The sequence below is a fragment of the Diabrotica undecimpunctata genome, chromosome 3 (assembly GCF_040954645.1).
Source record: "Diabrotica undecimpunctata isolate CICGRU chromosome 3, icDiaUnde3, whole genome shotgun sequence".
Classification (NCBI taxonomy): Eukaryota; Metazoa; Arthropoda; class Insecta; order Coleoptera; family Chrysomelidae; genus Diabrotica; species Diabrotica undecimpunctata.
The window spans coordinates 66878797-66894300 of record NC_092805.1 but is presented as its reverse complement, the minus strand read 5'-3'; the positions used below and the strand labels follow the sequence as shown (position 1 = coordinate 66894300).

Here is a 15504-nt window from a genome sequence, read left to right as displayed (position 1 = left end):
CGAACATTTTCTTCAACCCTCGTATCCGCGTCTGGTACAGAAAGAATATTACTAATAATATTAGTGTGATGTTTTAAGAACTCTTCGCGAATCGAATCTAAATCCTATAGTCTAATTTTAAATAAGGGGCGAATAGAAACGTCTGAAAGGGACTTAAAACCTAAATCGAAAATTAACTGAATATCATTTAACGCAGTTTTTCTTAAAAATTTGAGTTTCCTATTCTTTTCTTCAAGTTTTTCCATTTTAAATTTTTAACTAGTTTCAATAATATTATACAAACGAAAATGTATAAAAATGTGGTCTAAAACCCCGAAATTACCGATTTGTAATTTGATACTTTATTAAAACGACGATAATCCCCTTTTAAAAAGTCCCATATGGTTGACTTTACAAAAAGGTCATAAATTATTCTCGAGCCACGACAAGAGACGCAAACTTAAGATAAGAACCCTCAAAACGATAAAAAATACTACATTCGAGGAAACCAACCATTCAAATTTAAATAAAACAAAAATATTTTTTCAACAAATGAGTTCAAATCCGGATAGATAGGCCAATGTGGGGTATTAACAAACAAATGTACTATTACAAATTAATAGTACTTAATTAACAGAACTATTCCTTCGATAACTCTGGCGAGAAAATAATGGACCTTTACTCATTGGTGCAAATAATTATTAAAATTTAAATGGTTGCAATAAACAATCAAAGACAATTTATAGGTTTAGGTAAAACTAGGTAAAAACTTACCGCTGGGTCTAATTACCAGGGTTTGCACTACAAAACAACGAACGAAATCAATTCAATATGCGTGCATGGGTTCACGTGCCGGGTTGCGTCTTTTCTTTTCAACGACTGGTGCTCTTCTCCCTTAAAGGGAAACATTCCACGAGCCCGATGGCGGTACTTATAGGGATCGTAGGAATACAGGGAGGACAAATGTTTTGATTAGTTCACACAACCATATTTGAATTTAAACAACCTAGTTAATCCAGTATTGATGGAAATTCAGTATACGCGACAAATTTTCAGTGTAAAATGGAGATTGAAGTCCTAGATTTACGTAAATCCTGCATTAATATTGGATAAACGTTAACAACCGGTTCTTATTAATTTTAAGTACCAAACTTCCTACATATCAACAGTTTTCCATAATTAGGTATTATAATCCACTAGACATCTTTATTTCATAACTACCTTTACTATTTTCCGCACATCAAAGACATAAAAACGACGATTAACAATGTTACGATTCAAATTACTGTACTCTCCTGGCGGAATTTCGGGCTTAATGTTCATTGGTTAGTCGGAAGAGGCAACCGTAGTAAGTCTACGAACCGTGACTCTAATACTTGTAGCCTCAATGGCCGTATATTAGTTATAATGTATATCAACTTAAAATTTAATTATCCTTAAGAGCCGTTTCTCAAATTTTAATATGTAAAAATAGTTAAACTATTTATCAATTAAATTCATTTCTATAAAAACGATAGTTCTAGTTTTTTTATATAACTTTTTGAAATAATATTACATAATGCCATATTATGTACTATTTCGTCTACCATCATATTAAAAGAAAACAATGTGAATAGGTCTTAACAGTACGATTTTAAGTTGCCTATTAACTGGCATTAATATTCTCAAATTGCATCTGTGGTATATGTATGTTTACGTATTTTCAGTTATTATTGTGTATATATGTATATATTTTAGAATAGTTAGATTAATTATAAATTGCACCCCAATGATTTTTCGCAAATGAAAATTATAAAATTGGCTTAAAATGTTAAGGTAACATGGTAGACTATTGAAAATTACTACAATAATAGTGACGGTTATCAGACATTTTATTGGGAAGCAACCGCAATTTTAATTAAATATTTTAAAAATACGTTATATGTAACGTTTAAAATTATACAAATCATACTGAAAATAAATTTAAGTTAAAAAAAAATTAAACAAATTGTTATTTGTGTTCTATATGTAGGTATGAGTATTCGTTTCGATCAGAGTATAAACTTTAGCTAGCAAGAACAAGGTATTCATGCAGTCTACGCTATTCTGTAGAAACCAAATTACAAACATTTGTTTCTGTAAGACAGATATTTTAAATACCTATGTGAAACTTGCTGGTAGATCAACATTCAAATAATAGAACTGAAAAATTGTTACTCCTTACTCCTTAGTCATACTAGCCCACAGGACAAAAAATAATAATTATTAAACTGTTCTAATTTACGATTTTTTAATATAAAATATTAAAATAAATATAAAGAAATATGTACCAATCAGCATATTTATTAAAGCTGGTTGATAAGAGCTGGTTGGATCATATCCAGCAGATATTAATAATGATTTTGATAGGATGTTTTGGTATAATTCACATAACCAAGTTGCTGAAACATACACAAGAACACCACTTCCATGAACTTCTTCAACAAATTGATCTTCTGTTATGGGAACTGGTATCTAAAACATATGCTAAATGGGCATACAATAATGATTCTAAATTAATATATTAGTGCATTAAACAATTTTATAAAATTTAGTTGTTATGAATTTATTTAAAGAGAAAACATGCAAATAGATACATTTTTGTCTTCGTATTGTCCAGATTGTATTAACTTTAAATCTAAAAGTAACGCTGAGTATGTTGCTAAATAAATGCCATCAGCATTCATTATTGTTGAGATTTCGTAATTTGAAGTAGAATTATGTTGGCAACATTTGGAAGCAAATTCTTGAAGCACTTCGTCTACCTGAAAAAGTTAATTTAGAATTTCTACGTTACCCTCGGCCTTAACAAACAAAAAATATAGATAGATAGATATTTATAACCAGTAAAAAACTTTTTCAAATGCAAAAGAGACAAAAGCGAACTATTTTAAAATACCTACACGAGGTATATGTAATATGCAATAAAATTAAAGTATGTATTTTTATTTTGTTTGTGTTATAAAGCCATTGATACTAATACAAAAATATTAGTTTATTATTTTTACTTTGCCGGTTCTTTATTATGCCCTTTTTAAACCAAATGGTTCTCTTATTGATTCACATTCCTCTGATTTATTTTAATATACCTAGGAATTAAGTTAATTGAAAGGAAGCTAGTAAAAAAAGGATAGCTTGGATCGAAAAGTAAAACTGTAACACACAGGTAATATAAAACATAATAAACTTATAGAATATGTAGCTATTATAATTTATGAACTTTGAAATTTCATTTATTCCAGCATTCAACCTTATATCAACTTATAATTTATATTTATACAGTTTGTCCGTAAAGTATGGAATACATTCGATATTTCCTAAATGAAAAGCCTTTTTAAAAAAATCTTAAACACGTCGATTTTTAAATTTAATGTTTTACATTCTACAACAAAATTTCATTATAAAAGATGATACACATTAAGATGATGACGCCATCGACTCTTTTTTTAAATGTAACACCCTATAGTTCATGAAATTTTTAGATAGATAAAAATTAGCTGATTCCAAAAAGTATAATACTCGGGGTCTAATGGATATAATTTGAAAGATATGCGCTTAAAAAATAAATTATTTATTATCAATTGCAAAAAGTAGCACTAGTTTTTACAGATACTGAATACTGAATGTAATTATTTTTAGTAACGTTCGATTACAATTAAGTAGTACAATAATTGTATTAATTCGTGAATGTTCTGTATTATTCCTTAGAATTAATTTGAAGTAGACATGAATTTGAGTGTCAAGCAAAGAATTGAAATACTCATGATGATTGGATATGTAGACAAAGATCCCATAACGTAGTCAACAGTAAGTAAGATTGAAAAAAAATTTAAAGAAACTGGTACGGTTAAAAATACACGCAAATCAGGTCGTCCCTCTGTAAATTATGATACAACATTAGATGTTCTACTTGCTTTTGAAGAAGATGCGCACACTTCTGTTCATAAAGTTAGTCGTGACCTCGATGTTTGCAAAACATCGAGATTTTATTACACATAGTAATAAATTTTATTCCACAAAGTAATAAAACTTGAAAAATGGCACTCTTTTAGATGCACAATTGTACAGGAATTGAACGAATGATCCAGATAAAAGAATACAATTTTGCGAAACCATGATGGATAACTGCAACCCACTCTTGGTTCAAAATATTATTATTTTTTGATGAGGCTACATTTACATTAAATGGCGAGGTCAACCGTCAGAATTGTAGATACTGGTCAAAAGAAAACCTCAACTGAATGCGGGAACATCATACACAATACCCGCAAAAGGTAAACGTATGGGCTGGCATTGTAATAAATAGAATCATCGGACCCTACTTTTCGAAGGTAATTTAAACGGGCCAGCATACCTAGGAACCTTAAGCTAGCGGGGACAAATGAGCGGAATCCAATTTAACCTACGTAATATTTTTTTCACCCATTTTCACTAATTTATTACCACCATAATAATTTTTCACCTCCAAACTAACCTTAAGGGGAGCGATTCTGCTAGCTTAAGGTTCAAGCTATCAGAATTCTAAAAAAAAACTTTTTGTTTATGGCATATTTTTTCACCCATTTTTCACTAATTTATTACCACCCTAATAATTTTTCAACACTAAACCACACTTAATGGGAGCGATTCTGCAGGCTTAAAGTTCAAGCTAGCAGAATTCAGAAAAAAAACTTTTTGCCGATGTCATATTTTTTACCCATTTTTCATCAAACCACCCTTAAGGGGGGCGATTTTGCTGGCTTACGATTAAAACTAGTAGAATTCCAAAAATAATATTTATAATATACCACAGTGCTCTCCTAGGTTTTTATGAATTTATTACCACACTAGTAATTATTCACTACTCAACTTACAACTACTGTAAGTAGAGTACAGTGGAATATAAAAAAAAATTCGCCATAAATTTTAACCTAACAGAATTATTGATTGATAGAGTACAGTAAAATTGTAAAAATAGATTTTTCATCACCTTAAATTTTAACCTAAGATTTGTTCACTTTCCACATGGGTTAGTTGATGGTGCAAAATTACTAGGATGATAATAAATTCGTAAAAACCTAGCAGAACACTGTGGTATTTCAAAAATAATTTGTATTAATTCTGTTGGCTAGAATATTAAGCAAGCAGCAATGTTTCCAAATAAGATTTAGGGGTTAAAAATTATCATGATGATCAAAGTTTAGTCTAAACTTAACAGAACACTTTTTTATTTCAGTTATAAGTAGAGGAGAATGAAATTGTAAAAGAATATTTTTCACCTTAAATTTTAATCTAACAGAATTATTGGCTTTCCATGAGAGGCAGTTGAGTGGTGAATAATTACTAGGGTGGTAATCAAATTCGTTAAAACCTAGCAAAACACTTTGGTATTTCAAAAACACATTTTTTTCTAATTTCGCTGGCTCAAATATTAGGCCAACTGCAACGTTTCCAAATAAGATTGGTTTAGGGGTGCAAGATTATTAGGGTGGTTAAAGTTTAGTAAACATTTAAAAAACAGTTTTTTATTTTAGTTATAGGTAGAGAAGAGTGAATTTAAAAAAAATAATTTTTCCCCCTCAATTTTAATCTAACAGAAATTTTGACTTTCCATAAGGAGTAGTGAAAAATGACTAAGGTGGCAATAAATTCATAAAAACCTAGCAGAGCTATGTGGTATATAATAAATATTTTTTTGGAATTTTACTAGTATTTAACCGTAAGCTAGCAAAATCGCTCGCCTTAAGGGTGGTTTGGTGTTGAAAAAATATAAGGGTGGTAATAAATTAGTGAAAAATGGGTAAAAAACATGCCATCGGCAGAAAGTTTTTTTCTGAATTCTGCTAGCTTGAACCTTAAGCCAGCAGAATCGCTCCCATTAAGGGTGGTTTGGTGGTGAAAAATTATTAGGATGGTAATAAATTAGTGAAAAATTGGTGAAAAAATATTATGTAGGTTAAATTGGATTCCGCTCATTTGTCCCCGCTAGCTTAAGGGTCCTAGCATACCTTCAGTTTTTAAGAGGGTATCTCGTACCTGTTATGTATGGTTCTTATGTACGCATATACTTGGCAACGTTGCACTTGGTAAACGGAACCACAAGTGACAGCTGTGGCATGACAACCAGAACCAGTAACCATGGGTAACACACTAAATTTTTGGGTGTTGATAGAGCAACACTGGCGCAGCTTATTGTATCACCTCAGTGTGTCAATACTATTTTGTCATATAACACAGTAATCCATTGACACTACTTGAAAGTTTGAAACTTTCCCTAATGCGTATGTCGTCAATAGAGAGTTCGTGCAAACACAGATTTATAAAAATAATCTATACTATAAAAATAATCTATACACTATAAATTGTATTTGTTACCTATTATAGGATCCTATAATAAAAATTAAAATAAGATCATTGAAAAGAGTAAAACGTTGAATTTAATTATTTTCTCATTTAAAGAATAGGTACCATAACCCATAATACAGTATGAAAGTGCAATTATTAGAAGTAGCTATTTTAGGACTTGTTAAATACTTTTGCTTATTATGGGTATATAAAATAGGGAATTTATGGATTATGGATTATTAGGAAATAGTGGATATCCAGTTCTCAAATACCATTGTAGAATCTTTAGACAGCAGTTTGAAGTGCTGTATAATCTATTACAAATTGCGTCAAGAATTGTGAATGACAGCTTTTGGTATTTTAAAGAGATTTACCATTTTAACATGTGGATTGAGATGTAAGTTACCTTTTGTTCAAAGAATAATACCTAACAGGTTGTTCAATTTTATATAACATTGTAGTTAATAGAGAAAACATGGAAATACTGGCAAATGAGAATGCTCTTGATATTTTAGTGTAGTAGGTACTTTTGATTAAAAAGTTTTTATTTATAAATACTAATCTATAAGCCATTAGAATTTCAAAAATTAGTCCTTTGTTTTATTATGTTAACCTGTTTATATTGTTAATCCTTTATGTTGGATATCTGTTAAATGGAATACCTAAGTACTCTATTAAACAATATCTGAAGCATGATATTTGTGCATACAAATTTATTTCAATAAAAATGTTCTTTTTAAAATTCATTTGGGTCAAAACAATATATATCTGAGTATAAACTTTTATTTGGAATCAATTCAAGTGAGTGGCCCATAAAAAATAATCTAAATAAAGATACTGTTTAATAAATAATCTTCACTTATGGTATCGTATGGTACATTTATTTAAAACACTACTGTACACTCTTACACGTTACTAATCTTAAATGTAATAGTACTTAGTTGACATTGCTATGAGACTACTTCATAATTACTAATACGTGATACATCGACTTGCCATCTTGACGTTAATTTAGTTTTGCTCTCTAAGATAAAATTCGTTGTCTCTTTTATAATATTCCTTGCTACATCAACAGTCATTCATTAGTGGGTCAAGTTTGTGTTATTAACCTACGATTCACAATTCTGCTGACTTACACATTCTAATCGAGGCTATTTTTATGAATGTCCTCGATTTTAATTATTAAACATATTTTATAAAAATAAATGCGAAATGTGTTACACGTTCCTTTTAAACTTATTTTTTTTATGAATTGTAATATTTTAGGGATAATACCACACCATCCCCCTTACGGAAAAAATTTCTCTCTTACAACTATCTCATTCCTCTCTCCCTTTCCCTTTGGAAGAAGAGAAATTTTCAACCTCAAATAAGTACTGTTTACCTATGCTATCGTATACATATTTATATAAATTTTGGTACATATTTCCTTATATTTAGTAAAAAAAAAAATTTTATTTTTTAAATTTAGTAACCTAACCTAATCTAACATCAGCATATTATAAGGTAACCCTGATTGTTCCCTTGTAATATGCTATTTATTATCCTTCAATATATCCTCTAATATTTTATCTACGTTATTTTACCTTACGTTAAATTATTTAGATTATATTACATACTAACCCCATTTTGATATTATGTGCACATAATATTTACAATAATATTTACATATTAAATCAAAATTATAATAATAAAATCCTATATTAATTCTTGTATTAATTCTTGGTACCAAGTAATAGTTCTGTTTTCACCTTTCGTATACACGATTAATCACTTCAACATCTCACAATAAAGTTTTACCGTTTTATCCATTTATTCATTTATCCCTCTTTCTCTTGTTTAACTACTATACAGTTTAACATTTTCTTTTGTTATACACATTTTAAATATATATTGTACGAACTTTAAAGTATATTTACACATTATATTCATTTAAATATATTTTTATATATTATTTTCATTTAAAAGTACATTTATATATTACGAGTATATTCATTGACCTTTTTTACAGCAATGCCAAGTATTGCTTCCTTAATAATTATTCTAGCTATAAACTCTGTGCCTTGGTCTGCTATTATTTTTCTGGGTACTCCATACCTCAAGATAAATTTTTCTACCAATGATTTGGCTACTGTTTCGGCTTATTTTATTCTGTATTATGTATCTTTCTATGTAGTTGCTTAATTCGCATAGTCAATATATATATCTGTTCTCCTTTTCATCCATGTGCCTGTTCATGGGTTCCTGGTTTATAATTGAGTGCTTATGCCTTTGGCAGTCATCGCATCTATTTACATTTCACATATTTCTCAACATTTCTTCGTAATTCGATCCAGAAATAGTATTTCCTTATATTTCTGTACTATATATATCCTATTTATTCTTCCATATCCTTCCTGTAACATGTGGAAGTCGTTAATTATAACTCTTCTTGACCTGCTTATCTTGTACTATATTATGTATTGCTTGTATTATGTTTATCTTCATTTATATTCTATCATCATTTTCTTTATAATCTTTTGCACTCACATTTGTGAGCCAAAATCTCAAAAAGTCTCCTAATGCTATTCCTGAAGCATAAATCCTTAAAATAAATTTGTTTTTTTTTTCGATAAATCGGGGAATTCCATAACCGGGGCTTATTAGGTATATCTTGGACTTATTAAATGCTTCTTGACATTCAGTAGTCCATTAAACTTTACTTTCTTCCTAGATAATCTATTACTTGGTGCGGCTACTTCCGCAAAATTGCTTTTTCTTGCATTCTGAGGTGTGATAAAGATATTGTTTATTCGAAATCTTATGTCCTAAGAGTTCCTTTTCTAGAAAACATGAACATATTTCTGTTCATCGTATTTCTTCTCTGGCAAAAAAAAATCCATACTTGTTAGTTCTTCTTGCATCGTAAATAAAATTTTAAACATACGGATCATAATAATTAAATATTTAACTTGGTCAGTTATATTGTACTCATTTCAAATTTTATGGACTTGCTTACTACGTACATTCCAACTCTTTTAAATATCATCTAGACTATTATATAATATGTCGGCTATAAAGTTAACCTAATGCCATTATGTAATGTTTATATTACGAATACTGTGTTTGCTATTGTGATAAAATTTTATAGGTATGGTTTTTTTGTTTGGTTTCTCGTCTCTTTTACTTTGTACATATGGGTCTTTTCCCAAATAAAAACATCTGCATATTTTGCACTTTTTCTATGGGCCTTTTTTCTTCAAATATTGATGGTTTTTACTGTGCTTAATATTCATTCGACTCTTTTTTACTCTTTGCCTTGTTTCTTCCATATAAAATATATAAAAATTTTTCCTGGTTTTGTATCTTCGGAATAAAACTTCTAATTTATATTTCTGGATTATTTACATTTATGATTCCTATAGGTAACATAATTTTAATCGGTTTATCTATTGAGCCTTCTGTAAATTCCTTCGCAACTTCTTGTTTCTATATTACTGTAACTGTTTCTTCTATTTTTCAGTTCGATCTCGAAATTAATTTCGTCAAATATGTAATAATACTGACATATACTTTTCAGAATAATCTGTTCATCATTTTTCGCCTTTGTGCGTACTTAATTTACTCAACATCTTTTCTTCTCTTGCATATAAATACAATAATCGTAGGGAATCGTCTTTCATTGTGACAAACCTCTTTTTCAATAATTTTTCCATTTACTTCATTAAAAAAAAATCATAATTCAAAATTCGTTCCGCAATTTTAATCGATTCTGTAGTTACTGTATTGCCGTGCTGGAACCGTAGGACTCTTAGCGGGTTGGGATTCAAGTACCACCCTAGCTTATCCTCTTAGCAGCCTCCTGCTCGATGTAGGTTTTAACCATTAAGGTCGAACCATATGCAGTTTGCCTACATTCCTGTCAAAAAAAATCTACTTCTGGCACTGTATTCGTATTTGCATGCAGTGCAATATATGCTCTCGCTGTGCCTCTATTTCTGTGGCATCTCACCTGTGTCCATTGATTATTCTTTCTTCTTCGTTGTGATTGCCAATCTCCTCTGTTCCTATAAAATCTATTACGATATATCCTCGTATTATGTCTTTCATATTCACTTATATTTCCATAATTTTTGTTCCTATATTCTTTTCTTCCTTCGAATTTATTTTTAAAATATCCATATATTGCATTCTTACCTTCTTTTCTCATATTAAAATCGTATTTGTTCCTGTAATTTAACACTTTTCCTTGTGTACTATCTTCTGTCTCGTCAATCGATAAAAATTTGGACATTACCTCTTGTGGGGTTGTAAAGTTGCCTGCCTCTAATATTAGTTTGGCTTTGTCTGTGCTGGCATTACGTTTCATTGTAGCCACTACTGCCTCTGTTGTGTATTTTTGAGCCCAAATCTCCTGGCATTCCCTCTGCTATATATGCCACTTTTAGTTGTTCGGCTAGTTCCTCAACCTCAGATGCGTAGACCTCTTCATCTTTATGTCCTTGTCTTTTCTTCTCCAATTTAGCTATTATTGTCTTCGGATTGTCGCCTCTCAGTTCTCTCTTTAGTGTCTCCACTATTCTTGGGATTGTATCCTCTGTAGTTATAAGGTTTCTGGCCTTATTGGTTAATCTTGTCTTTATTAATGTTAACACTGTTTCCTCGTATCCTATCGCTATTTTCTCAAGGAGTTCTAATGCATCTAAAAATGACATTCTGGCAAATGACAATGCATCTTCCATCAGACTCGCTGGGTAACACCTTGCTTGCGATATTTAAAAATTTGTTGATTGTAAGAGCCATACTTATTTCTTGCTCTGTGTCACTATGTTCTTCCTTCTTTATAGGTTGTTGTTTCTTTGTCACAGGTAAAGAAACTGGCTTAAAATCTTCTACATTTTGAGTATATTCTTCATCCGAAATTTCCATAATGTTATTATTGTTTAAAACTTTTCTATCTCCCGTGAGTCCTTGTATTTACAATGATTCGGTCGTTTCAATGAAGGTATTTAAATCCTCTTGTCTAATTTGTACTTCTCCATGGTATATAAATTGTAACAAGTCTCTTAGCGCTTCGTAAGTCACGTTTGTCAAAATTACTATAGGATGTTGACAGGGATTTGCCTTAAAAATTTCCTTAAAATATGGGCTACAAACTGAAAGAACCATTTTATGTGCTTTTATGCATTTTCTTTGCACTGCAAGCGTTATATCTACAAAATCTTGACTCTCCCATAATGAATTTATTCCTGAACTCATATTTTCGTGGAAATTGTTCCAACATAATGAAATTTTTTCTGACGCCATGGTCAATTATCTTTAAAATTTCTTTTAAATTCTTTTCCTTCCTTCCTATAAATATAACGATAATTCTAAATATCCTAATTTATTGTAGCTAAATAGTAAAATAAAAAGTCATATATTTATTCGTTTATATTATTAGAAGAATTTGTCATCCAAGCATATTCATGTAATTTAATATTTTCCGACTTATGTCACAGTGTAATTTCATGGTCAAATATAATATATAAATATTTTTAAAACTATACCTTAAGCAAATAAAATTATATGGCACTTTTGTTTCATTAAAAAATAGAATTTGATATATAAACAGTTATTTAGCGATAATTTAAAAATAAATTATATTCTGTACTTTTAAAAGCAATAAAAATTGTGTACTCAACATTCTGAACTTGACTTAGTTAAATTCTTATATTCAAATACTAAGTAATAAGATCTGTTAGACTGTATAATTTATATAAGGGATAAAAAATAAAATTTACTTACATAGTATATTTCATATATGGTTTTTGTTAATTCACTTTTGTCCATTTATCCATTTTTCTATTTATTGTCCATTATCATGAGCTGGGATGCTGTCGCGTAGAATTTGGCGGGAATTTTCTTAACTGTTGATGCATTTTCTATTTCGAAACTGGTACAATGGGTTCCATATAACATCTAGTATATAAATTTCCATTTAAATTTCCAGTATGTAGTTGCCATTTTTCATTTGTTTCTTCGGATCAGAAGACTCCTTATTCAAAAGGCAGGATCGCCATGTAATAAATAACCTTCACTTATGGTATCGTATGGTACATTTATTTAAAACACTACTGTACACTCTTACAAGTTAATAATCTTAAATGTAATAGTACTTAGTTAACGTTGCTATGAGACTACTTCATAATTACTAATACGTGATATATCGACTTGCCATTTTGACGTTAATTTAGTTCTGCTCTCTAAGATAATATTCGTTGTCTCTTTTATAATATTCCTTGCTACATCAGCAGTCATTCATTAGTGGGTAAAGTTTGTGTTATCAACCTACGATTCACAATTCTGCTGACTTACACATTCTAATCGAGGCTATTTTTATGAATGTTCTCGATTTGAATTATTAAACATATTTTATATAAACAAATGCGAAATGTGTTACACGTTCCTTTTAAACTTAATCTTTTTATGAATTGTAATATTTTAGGGATAATACCACAACTGGTTATATCCTTACAAAACGACAATATTTTGCTAAACCATCGAAATAAGGACAAATATTGTAAAAACAGATGAAGAAGCAGTAATATCTGTTTTGCATTTACTTAATAGTTGTGCGAAACTCTGACCGAGAGTTGATCTTTTCACAAATAAAACCATTTTGAGAACAAAGGACACAAAGCAAAGGAACACACTGTCTCTTTTCTTTGTATCTTGTATCAAATTGCACTATTGCAGTGAATTGCATTGCTCGGGAACACTGGGGGTGTTACGACGGTGTTACTGTGTCATGACACTTTATTGTCGCGGTGTCAATACACATGACGCACCGTAAAGTATCAGCACAAAAGTGTCATACCACACAGTGTTAGACATGAATGAGAACCAGACATTTACAACACACTTAGGTTATGGACTCCATGTGAATAAGAATATTAATGTTAATTTATATATCCTTATAAAGCTTAATACAACCTATCGTAAGTAGCGTTATGTTATATTATGTCCCACAGTCCTAAAGAAGCATACATTACATAGTGGCAGCGGAAAAGTGACGATAGGTTAAGTTGTGTTAAAAGCCGGTGCATGAGAAAAAACCTATACAAAATATACGTAAGTAAAGGAGCTATACTGTGCTCGAATCAAGATGACAGATACCAGTAAAGGCTTAGAACCGTTTAGTTTCCAAGGAAATAATATTTCACACTAGTGGAAATTTTGGAGCAAAAGTCCCAGTCCATTTTTAACAGCCTCCGGCAAAAGTAAAAAACCAGTCCACATAAAAATCGCCATTCTTCTAAATCAGCTGGAAGATGAAGGGCTAAAAATATTTAATACCTTCGAGTATGAAAATGATGGAGATGATCAGAAGTACAACGTTGTTTTATGTAAGTTTGATACATACTGTAGCCCTCTTAAGAATTTAATTTATGTACATTTTAAATTCTTTAAAAGAGATCGATTACAAACTAAAATTATCGATCAGTTTGTAACTGCCTTGAAACAATTAGCATCAACATGTGAGTTTAAAGAAAAGAATACTTTAATTTTATTACAATATTATTACAATGTGCTGATTTAAAACTAGCACAAGCTATAGACATCTGTAGGACCATGAAAAATAGTGCTGTTACTCAACGTAAAATATCCAAATAAAGTGAAAGTGTTAGTGTTGTGAAGAAAAGAAATGAAGAAAGCAGACCTACACTACAGACTACAGGACAGTCAAGGTATGGTTCAAAGTATGAGAAGAAGCAATCTACAAGCCACAAAGTTACTGACAAAAATACAGGTAACCATTATATTCTGTGTTATAAATGTGGACTTCGGCATATTAGGGGTAAGTGTCCTGCATTTTTCAGATATTGTTTTTTGTGTAACAAAAAAGGACACTACCGTAAATTTTGTCCTGATAGTAACAACAAAGTCCATGAAATCAATTATAACGATAGTAGTCGTAGTAATTCTAACACTGATTTAACTGATGAACCGGTGCTAGTGTGGACCGTTAATAAAATTAATCCGTACTCTTCAGAATGGTTCCAAAAAATTATTATTAATGGTAAAGAGAGTATTTTAAATGTTGATACTGAAAGTGGAATCAATATATTGAACAGTAGTTATTTTAAAAATTTAAATATTGATTATATGCTTGAAAATACTAATAGTTCATTGTCTAGCTATACTGGACATGTTATTAATGTTGTTGGTAAAAATTATATACCTTGATCTTTTAAGAACATATTTAAAGATTGTTTGTTCTATATTTTAGATAATGATAAACAAAAATCTCTATTAGGCCTAAAGGCAGCAAGATAATTTAAAATTGTTTGTGATCAGCCTAGTGTTAGTATGATAGACAATGAAACAAACCATATTATAAATAGTTATAAGAGTATTTTTTCAGGGGTAGGAAAGGTCAACAGGTATTTTAATATAACTTTATCTAGTGATGCAGTGCCATTCATAAGTGGGACACGAAAAATTCCACTGGCTATAAGGAGCCAAGTTAAAGATAAACTTGATGATATGGTATGTAAAAACTTTATCGTACCAGTTAGTGAACCCACAGAATGGCAAAATCCTATTGTAGTTGTTCCGAAAAATAAGGGATCTGATATTAGAATATGTATGGATCCTGTTTATCTAAATAAATATGTTAAAAGAGAAAGGTTTCCAATTCCTACTCAAGATACTTTACTTGCTAAGCTTACAGGAGCTAATTATTTCACATTATTAGACGCATTATCTGCTTTTCTTCAGTTGCCTTTGAATTATAAAAGTTGACTTTTATGTACTTTTACTACACCTTCTGGTCGTTATAGATATCTGAGATTACCATATGGTCTTACCTGTACATCTGACATTTTTTAAAAATATATGTCTGAACTTTTAGATAGTGTATCAGGAACAATAACATATTTTGATGATATTTTGGTTTTTGAATGTTCTAAGAGTAAACATGATTGTGGCGTCAGCCACTACTTTGTGTTATTTTAACCCTGACAAAAAAACCATACTCTCTGTTGATGCCAGCCCATATGGTTTGGAGGCCATGGTCTCGTAAGATGGGTTTCCAATTGAATTTGCATCAGTGTCATTAACTCCAACCCAAAGGAGATATAACCGCATTGAAAAGAAGCTTTTTGGGATAGTGTATGGATGTGAAAGATTTTAATTTTATATTTATGGCATAGATTTTGA

At 30.3% G+C, this 15504-nt stretch overlaps 1 protein-coding gene across 1 annotated transcript in view; it reads right to left on the bottom strand.

The window, feature by feature from the left end:
• LOC140436877 (brefeldin A-inhibited guanine nucleotide-exchange protein 3) overlaps nt 1-15504 on the bottom strand; it is a 158404-nt gene that overhangs the window by 97293 nt on the left and 45607 nt on the right. The window contains exons 10-11 of the mRNA XM_072526035.1: nt 2595-2762; nt 2289-2472 (exon numbers count right to left, since the gene is read on the bottom strand). Coding sequence (XP_072382136.1) covers nt 2289-2472; nt 2595-2762 — 352 coding nt within the window. The remainder of the gene's footprint in view (nt 1-2288; nt 2473-2594; nt 2763-15504) is intronic.